Source organism: Vespa velutina, chromosome 17, assembly GCF_912470025.1.
Source record: "Vespa velutina chromosome 17, iVesVel2.1, whole genome shotgun sequence".
Classification (NCBI taxonomy): domain Eukaryota; kingdom Metazoa; phylum Arthropoda; class Insecta; order Hymenoptera; family Vespidae; genus Vespa; species Vespa velutina.
In genome coordinates this window covers 3448719-3458360 of record NC_062204.1, presented here as the reverse complement: position 1 = coordinate 3458360, position 9642 = coordinate 3448719, and the positions used below count along the sequence as shown (strand labels likewise).

The following is a 9642-nucleotide window of genomic DNA, read 5'->3' as shown; positions in this document are numbered from 1 at the left end:
GTAGCTCTTTCTCTCTCTTTTTTTTTTTTTTATTAAAAAAGGAACAAACATATGGGAGAGTAAAAGATAAAAGGAGCGAATAATGGAAGAGATAAAAGGAGGGTAAAGAGGAGGTGAAGATGTAGAGGCTTTACCGATAAGAATAAGAGAAGAATAGAAGAATGAATGTTAACTTCTACCGAATGTTCCTCCTCCTTCTTATCCTCCTACTTCATCTTCTTCTTCTTTTTCATTTTCTTTTTATTCTCATTTTCATCTTCGTTTCGAATAAGAAGAAATACTGTACGGTGGAGAGGAGCACGTGCAAGAACTTCTAATTAACGACAATCCGATTAAAAGCAATTGGATAAAATAGCGGTCGCTGACTAGTCGATCGCGAACTAGAATAAGGACAAAAGCTGATTAGAAATGATTAATAAATGGAGTCAAACGAATTCTCTTCGCGAATCTCTCTCTCTCTCTCTCTCTCTCTCTCTCTGCCTTTATCTCTCCCTTTTGTTCCATTTCTAAATGCATTTGAAAATTTTTATTCTCGCACGTGTTTGTTCTCTATCATTAATCTTATCACAAAAGGAACATTCAAATAGTATTTCTTTTGAAGTATCTCGATGAAAGAGAAAGCACGAAAAGTTTTATCAAGATTTTTGATTCGTATTGTTTATAATTTATGACTTTAAAGAAACTCCAATTTTTATATGCGCGCGCATAAATATTGTCTATATAATAATATGTGTGTTATATGTGTGTGTGTGTGTGTGTGTGTATGTGTCCGTGCGTATACGATATGAGAAAAAGATAGAGACAGACAGACAATAATTTCTATCATCAGTATCGTCCCGAGTAATCGGAGGGACTGGTCTTGTGAGGAAAACATTGAAGGATTTAATTAAATCGGAATTATTTCGTTGGTCATCATCATGGACGTAAGAAGCACTATCCGATTTTCTTATCATTGTAGACATACTTGTATGTATTATACATATATTTAGAAATAATTAGAATCTTTTTCTTCTCGTTGGATAAGAAGAAAAAAAAAATCACTTGACAGTAATTTCATTACTGGCATAATGTATCTTGCCATTTCTATAACGTTTAAAAAAGGAGATAGAGATAGATAAATAAATAGATAGATATATAAGTTAGGTAAGTAGATATATATATATATATATATATATATATATATATATTATTTATATCATATCTATAATATTAATATCTATATCTACAATATCTATAAATATTAATATATTGATATATTGTATAATAAAATATAAGGTATATATATATGTATTATCGACCTTTGTATACATATATACAGTCGATATCCGATATTTAACATTGAAAGATTGTGAAAACAGACTATAATATTAAACTTCGTTAAAATGTTAATACATGGATATGAAAATTTTCTTTTTATTTATCTATCTATCTATCTCTTTCTTTCTCTCTCTCTCTCTCTCTCTCTCTCTATATATATATATATATATATATATATATATATATATATACATGCGACTATAGAGATAAAAAGAAAGGAGTAAAGAAGCGTGTGAGAGGGAGAATAAGAGCGAACGAAGTAGTGAATAAAATGGAAATCACCGTGGGTACAATTATAAATATCGATCAGTGTAGTGAGTGAGTGAGTGAGTGAGTGAGTGAGTGAGTGAGTGAGAGAGAGAGAGAGAGAGAGAGAGAGAGAGAGAGAAAGAGGAAGGAAACTCTCGCGTGTTCTTTTCGAGCGCGTGCGCGCAAGTGCGAAGGAGACACGTCGGCCGTGAGTGAAAAGCTAGGAATGACGAAAGAGGGAAAGAGGTAAAGAGAGAAGGAAGTGGAGGACAAGGAGGAGGAGGAGGAGGAGGTGGTGGAGAGAAGGAGAAGCAGATGAGTTAGAGGGAGAAAGGGTGAGAGGGAGAGGAAAAGGGGGTGAGAGGGAGGGAGGGAGAGTTTCTCTCGAGCAGCACAGGACGTCGTTGATGCTCGAGACGATTTCACGTGTGTAAAACGGTAGGCTCTTTCGATCGATCCAACATTAACGTCAACGTCAACGTCAACGTCAACGTAAAACGCGGACATATAAGACGAAGAAGAAAAAGAGAAGGAAGGAAGGAAGGAAGAAGAAAAAGAAGAACGTGATTTTTAGTGCGAGTGAGTGAGAGTGCGAGAGAGAGAGAGAGAGAGAGAAAGAGAGTGAGAAAGAGGGGGGAGGGGGAGAGAGAGAGGGAGACAGGGAGGAAATGAGAGAGAGAGAGAATCATCCTTGAAAGAAACATGACTGGCACGACTGATCCCTTGGTGAGTGTCATTTCCATTTAAAATCAGCGCTATTTTTGAAACGACTCGACAATAACCCAGCCCTATTTTGTTGGAAAGAAAGAGATAGATTGTATAAAGGGGTTGTAATTGTTAGCGCTACGCGCGAATCCAAGATAAAATACACGTGGTCGTACACAGTTAAAAGGAATCATCAAGTATTTTCTCTTCCTCCTTTGTTTTTTTTTTTTCATTCTCTTTCTTTCTTTCTTTCTTTCTTTTTAATTCTTCTTCCTTTTTCTTTTTTATTTTTTTCTTCCCTATCTCCCTCTTTCTTTATCTCCTTTACCCTTACTCTCGATCACTCTCACTCGTTTTTCTCTTTTGGAGTTTGCTCGAGAGGTTATGTTTGGCGCGTGGTAGCACGAGACTTTCGAAGACACAACGATGCCGCGAGGTCGAATCGAAAATATGCGCAGGCGCATCAAATGTTCGCGCTTGCGCATTAGAAATTTTCTTTCTTAATATCTCCCTCTCTCTCTCTCTTTCTCTCTCTCTTTCTCTCTCTCTCTCTCTCTCTCTCTCTCTATCTCTATCTCTATTTCTATTTCTCTCTCTACCTATTTTTCCTTAATCTATCTCTCTTTTTCTTTCTCTCTTTATATATATATATATATATATATATATATATATATACAGCTTTTCTCGTCTTTCCTTTCCGAGAGAGAGACACGGTCGATCGTTTCTATCTTCCGTGAATAGAAAAATTTATAATGGCGCATCCTCGACTATGACTTTTTATTCCTTCATTTTTGTTCTCTTCTTTTTATTTTTGACGTGGCTGTCTTCCACTAAATTTGACTGTTTTTTCTTCATTCCGTGGCTTCAATAGCACTCTCAAATTCTTTTCGTTTACCCTCTCTCTCTCAAAAAGGCAAAAACCTCACGCGAATACGGTCACACTAATTATAGAACTCCCCTATTCGAATGAAGGGAGACTCTCTCTCTCTCTCTCTCTCTCTCACTCTATACACACACACACACACACATATATATATATATAATCTCGATTTTACCCTTATAAAAATGTAATTTATTTTAAAGAGATATTACGGTGTGTCCCTGATGATGATGCTGCTTCGATCGATAGATACTTCTTTTAAAAATAGATTTATTGCAAATAGGTTAAAGCTTATCACTCTATTTCTCTCTCTCTCTCTCTCTCTTTCTCTTTCATCCTATACTTTTTAATTAAAAATTTATATTTTTCATAATACCATTATCACAATTAATATATTAATTAGACGATATTATTAATAAATCCATTCTCTCTATTTTATCTAACATTTTCAAGTTTATATTTATGAAATTTCACATTGATATTATTAATAACATTATCATAATTATTTTATTATTAATTTGACGTATATATAAAATTAATTGAAAAATATTTATATATATATATATATATATTTTTTTTTTCATCTTCGTAATGTCGATAAGAAATATTTCTCATTTTACTTTAAATAATCATCATTGGAGTATCATTATTATTCGAGAAAAAAGAGAGAACTAATGTTTAGAGTAATCTTTGAGAGCGGGATGTGATTTATCGTCGATCGATTGTTCATCCCTTACGCGCCCTTTCCCGTCCCTCCTTCATCCCTCGTCAGACGAGGACCTCCACCCTTATCTAAAAGCCTCGACAGTTATAAGGTTTCATCGAACAGCAGCAGCTTCGTTGTGTTACGTGCTGCAAGAAATTGCTGTTCCCTTCGAAAGTACGCGTTACCTTAAAGTGCCTCTAATGCGATCTAGTTTATCACTTGTGACGTGGAAAAGTCTGTTATCCTTCAATTTTTATTTCGCCTTTCCACCAACGAGTTCCTCATCCCGACGCGCTCCGTCTTCGGTAAAAATATCATCTCTCCTTTTTTTTTTTTTTCTTTTTCCTTTTCGTTTCATGCCAATTTTTTTTCGAAAGACACTCGAAAAACAATGACTTCTCGTAAGATGAATTTTTCAAACTATGGAAAATATAATAAACACAGCGGTCTATACGTGGAATATATAATATCATGAGAATCGTGTGAAAGGAGCTATGCTTTTACAAAACCAGTAAGAACGGTATCGCGTTGTTCATATATTTTACAGTTTCTCCTAGCACGTATCCTTTTTTCCTTCTTTCCTCCCCCTCTCTCGTCGCCTTACGTCTCAGTGGTTTTCAAATTTATTCTTTTAAGAAACTGCATGCATGTATACGTGGGCGCGCCTTCGTCTTTACGGGATAACAACATTTCTTCTATCTACTTACGTGTTTTTCCATCAAGTTATTTTCTTCGTGCTTACATAGACTTCATTGTAAAACAATAAAGATGTGCGTTTACTATCATCTTCTCATGTATATGCTTGCAAAACACTTCTCTTTTTATTCTCTTCTTTTTTATTATATATGTATATATATATATATATGTATATATATATATATATGTATATATATATATATATATATATATATATATATATATATTTAATGTACTATATTTTCATATATATAATAAAAATATAGTATATATAAGATAGGCCAATAATTTTTATCATCAAAATTATAAAAATCACAGATAGTGTAGATCATTTTATAAATATAAGTTTTGTTAAATAAATTCTCTTTTTTGGGGATATGGTGATGATAATTATTGGACCATCCTGTATATAATATATCGGATAACGATAATAATCGATTAAACGATAAAAATCTGACAGATTTGCTTCTTTTAAATCTAAACAAAAAAAAATATTATATAACAATTTGAAATGCATTACTTTATGAATATAAATATTTTTTTCTTTTTTCTTTTTTTTTGTATTTTTTATGTGTATATATATATATATATATATATATATACACACACACACACATATACTCTCACGAAGAAAAAATGTATTTTCCTGCACGAATGGTGCACATTGTACTTTCTTTATCGTTGTACTTCGTTATTTTCATAGAGTTTACGCGCAAGCGAGTGAACGTAAACGTGATTGAGATGATCGAAGAGAGTTTGTTTATGACGATAAGAAAAAAACGCGGGAAAGAGAGAAGCATTTTACTAGCTCGTAGATTAGATTAAAGATACGTCATCGATATTTCCTCTAAGACCTTTTCTCTTTTTTTTTCTTCTTTCTTTCTTTCTTTCTTTCCTTCTCTTTTTTGAAACCTTTCGTTTCTTTTTTTTTTTTTTTCCTTTTTTTTCATTTCTCTCTTTTCTCAGATCGATCTACCCAAAGAAGCTCCAAAAGGTGAAACATCGCAGCATACAAGCATTGAAAAGTCCAATCTATCGAAGAGAACACGCTGGAGACAATGGCTAGCATCGATCTCAGGTTTGGTTATAAGTTTCCTTTTTTCTCACTTTTTCTTTCTGAAATACAAAAAAGAAAAAAGAAAAAGAAAAAGAAAAAGAAAAAAATATATATACAACGAATTAGAGAAGAAAAAATCTCTAGGTAGAAAACGAGACATTTGAATGGAATTATAATTAACAACGATGTTTCGAAAATTAGAATACAGCGAATTCCTTATTAAGTAAATAAATTCAGAAAATAGACTTGGATGGACTTTATGAATTAGAATAACTTTTTTCTTAGAATAAGAAAAGTGTTCTGAATTTTTTTTCTCTTCTTTTTCTCTTTGAGAGAGGAAAATGAATGTGCTACGTTAAACTATGCGAAGAATGAAAAAAAAAAAAAAATGGAGAATAATTTTATTATTTATTTTAAAGATATTTACATGGTACACATTTAAAACAAATGAATCTTTCGAAAATACAAAAAATATATATATATATATATTTTTTTTATTTGATTCATCATTTAAAGCGGTAATTGTTTTTTACGTCCATTAAAAAATTCAGAGCACACTTTTCCCTCGATCTAAAAGAGGTCATTAAATTTGAAAAACCGTCTGAATATTTCTGTGACTGACTCAGCAGATTCCATCTGTACAAGTTTTTATCAAGATAATTTAGTCGGGCAACGCTAATGCTCGAATGTTAACAGCCTTCATTTAAACGTCTCGCGATCCACACAAGTACAATTATATGACATACGCGTTTAACGGAGTGCTACGCATGGTTTTCACGCATGACGTAAACAAGAATTAGATATACGTATAAAAGGGAAAAATCCTAATGGGAAACGATGAAAATTCGTGATAATTACAGCGACACTATCGATGGTAGCAGTTGGAACGGTTTATGGTTGGACAACGACGAGTCTTTCGAAGTTGATGTCAAAGGACAGCGATGCACCAATGAGGATAACCGAAGACGAATCATCTTGGATCGTATCGTTGACCGTCATTGGTTCGATGATCGGTCCATTTTTGGGTGCCTATCTGGCTGATAGATACGGCCGAAAGAGGTGTCTATTGTTATCTAGCGGATTTTACATCGCCGGCTGGACCATTGTATTTTTTGCAACATCGGTTTCGGCTCTGTACGCTGCCAGAGTTATTTTGGGTATTGGCGTTGGCGTTTCTTACACGACCAATCCAATGTACGTGTCCGAAGTGGCCGATGTTAACATTCGTGGAGCTCTAGGAACATTAATAGCGGTTAACGTCTTCACCGGGTCACTCCTGACCTGTAGCATTGGTCCATGGATCTCTTATCGTACATTGGTCGTCGTACTATTAACAATCCCACTTTTATTCATCCTCACATTCATCTGGTTCCCCGAGAGTCCACACTTTTTAGCTGCTAGAGGTCGCAAAGCCGAAGCTTCGCGATCGTTGGCCTTTTTTAAAGGTATACGAGATCGCGACGAGGCAAGAAGAGAATTGGAATTAGCTTTGCAAGCTGGCTCGAATGAAGACTCGAGGGATAACAAGATGGTAGGAGACGATCGAATTAACAAAGTTGTCTCTTCTTCCACCTCCTCGGGTGTAACCAACGGTAAAGAAGAAAATGGTCTGAAGACAGTCCTGAATAAAGTTAAACTAATCCTCTTGCCAACAAATAGTCGAGCTCTCTGTATAATCCTTGGTTTGATAGCGGCTCAACAACTAAGCGGTAACTTCAGTACGATACAATATTTAGAAGTATTATTCAATCGTGCCTCGGTAGGCATTGATTCGAACATTGCAACTATATTGGTATTAGCCGTTGGTTTGGTATCAGGCGCGTGTTCAACCGCAACCGTCGAAGGTGCAGGAAGACGACCATTACTTATATTTTCAACATTAGGCTCATCGATAACTTTAGCCATTCTAGCGATATACCTGATGTTGGATGCTAAAAAATTCAATGTATCGTCCGCCAATTTTCTTCCTGTCGTCGTGGTTATACTCTTTCAAGTAGCATTTCAAATAGGATTGGGTACTTTACCTAATGCATTGATCGGTGAACTTTTCCCAACGGAAGTTAAGGGAATAGCAGGTGCCATTGTTACTGTGTTCGACGGTGTCCTTGGTTTTGCAGTGTCTAAACTTTATCAAGTGATCGGCGACATACTCGGTGCTTACGCAGTTTATTATTTCTTTTCTGCTTCCTGCTTGTTAGCATTCTTTATGGTGACATTTTTATTACCTGAAACCAAAGGTAGAACCTTCCGTGAGATTCAACGATTATTGGCTGGCAATACGAGAAAGATGTCATCGTCACGTCGTTTCGATGATTTAGAGGAAGGTAAAGCGTGACGGAAGGATCAGCACCGTGGCCATATCTCGTCCCGGTGCGTTCTCAAGCACTTTATAATGATATCGATTATCTTAATAACGATCGATTTCTCCTTTCTTCATGATCATTATTATTTACTACCCACGTATTCGTTCACAAATAAAATTATCTTTGCCAAAAACTATCCGTCTAGTTTTTAATCTACATTACGATTGCAAATGGTGATCGACTGTTATTTATGTATGTATATATACATATATATATACATACACATACATAATTATAATGTAAAGTGTAATATAAGAACTGTCAAATGCAATTCGAAAAACTATGTTCATATTGCAGAAAGAGAATTTACTTTGTATAGTCTCGATATAGTGATAATGATCAGGAAATAATCTCTCTCTCTCTCTCTCTCTCTCTTTCTCTCTCTTTCTCTCTCACTCTTAGACGTTGAAACCTAGTATAACGAAATAGCGAAAAACGGAAATTGCCTGTGCGAGGTAGAGAAAGTTTAATTAAATTGTGTCATCTAGGTCGAAGGAAGTGGATATATGAGTTAGAAAGGATAGGTAACTTGGTTCTTTGACTTGTTCCAATGATCGTCGTTAACCGGAAGTCAAGACATCGAAGAAGACGCTTTATCGTACTACGTAACTACTACTTCCTTTTCCTCTTCAGAGTTCTTGGTTCGTACGTTTACAAGCGTATATTAAGTTACCTTTGCTAGAGTTCGGTTATTAATAAACGGGACACATCGTTGCACACTAACAACATGTAATTTGTGATTTCAAAGGATAATGAAATCGAATGTATGTATATGTGCATACAATATATACGTAAGTAAGTACATATTCATCGCTTCCCATCTAAAATAATAGTGGCTTTCCTATCGAGTTACCGCTTGTTAATAATACACTGTTAATAATATCCAACGTATATATATATATATATATATATACACATTTATCGACGACATTTTGAAACGTTAAATAATAAAAGAACATGATTTTACGTTCGTAAAATTAAACGATATTTTAACTAACTTCTCAAAAATTTTCTATTAAATAAATGTTACAAATTTCACTTCCAACGAATATATCTATGTCTCTCTCTCTTTCTATATATACATATATAGATATATAGTTACCCACTCGAGATCAAAAGAAATGGTCCGATATCGATCGGATTATGCGATGGTATTAGGTATTTAAAATCCACGGTAACGAGATTCACTGTAACGTCGATTTAAGGATTGGATGTACAATCTCGTGCAAAAGTTCCTTCTTCGAGACATTATATAAAATAACATTGTCAATCTATTATTTTCTTCTTTTTTTTTTTTTTTTTTTTTTTTTTTTTTTTTAAATACAAACATTTTTATATACCTTTAACTATCCCTACTGATCTTATACAAATAGTTACAATAATTATATTAAAAAATCATGTCGAGAAATTATTTTCAATATTAATACTAATAACAGACATGAGAGGACTCGACAAATATATATATATATATTGAATGTTGTTATGAAACTAATTCAGTGAACTGGTAGAAATGAAAGAACGATATAAAAATAAAAGGGTAGCTTTTCTGAGCCTTTAAATGAGAAAAAAAAAAGAGAGAGAAAGAGAGAGAGAGAGAGAGAGAGAAAGAGAGAGGACGATTACTTCGAACGACGATATGCATTTGGAACGCTCTCACTTTAATTGCAAT

General features: G+C 34.1%; 1 protein-coding gene across 6 annotated transcripts; it reads left to right on the top strand.

Moving 5' to 3' along the window:
• The first annotated feature begins 832 nt into the window (after positions 1-832).
• LOC124955243 (facilitated trehalose transporter Tret1-like) lies at positions 833-8106 on the top strand. Of its 6 annotated transcripts, none has more exons than XM_047509397.1 (3): positions 833-923; positions 5520-5631; positions 6471-8106. In XM_047509397.1, the coding sequence occupies exons 1-3, from the start codon at positions 918-920 to the stop codon at positions 7943-7945; spliced, it is 1593 nt and encodes a 530-aa protein (XP_047365353.1). In that variant the 5' UTR covers positions 833-917; the 3' UTR covers positions 7946-8106. The 6 variants fall into 6 exon arrangements, with proteins under 6 accessions (XP_047365353.1, XP_047365354.1, XP_047365352.1 ...); XM_047509398.1 differs by lacking the exon at positions 833-923 and adding an exon at positions 1925-2145; XM_047509396.1 differs by lacking the exon at positions 833-923 and adding an exon at positions 2152-2292.
• Positions 8107-9642: the final 1536 nt, after the last annotated feature.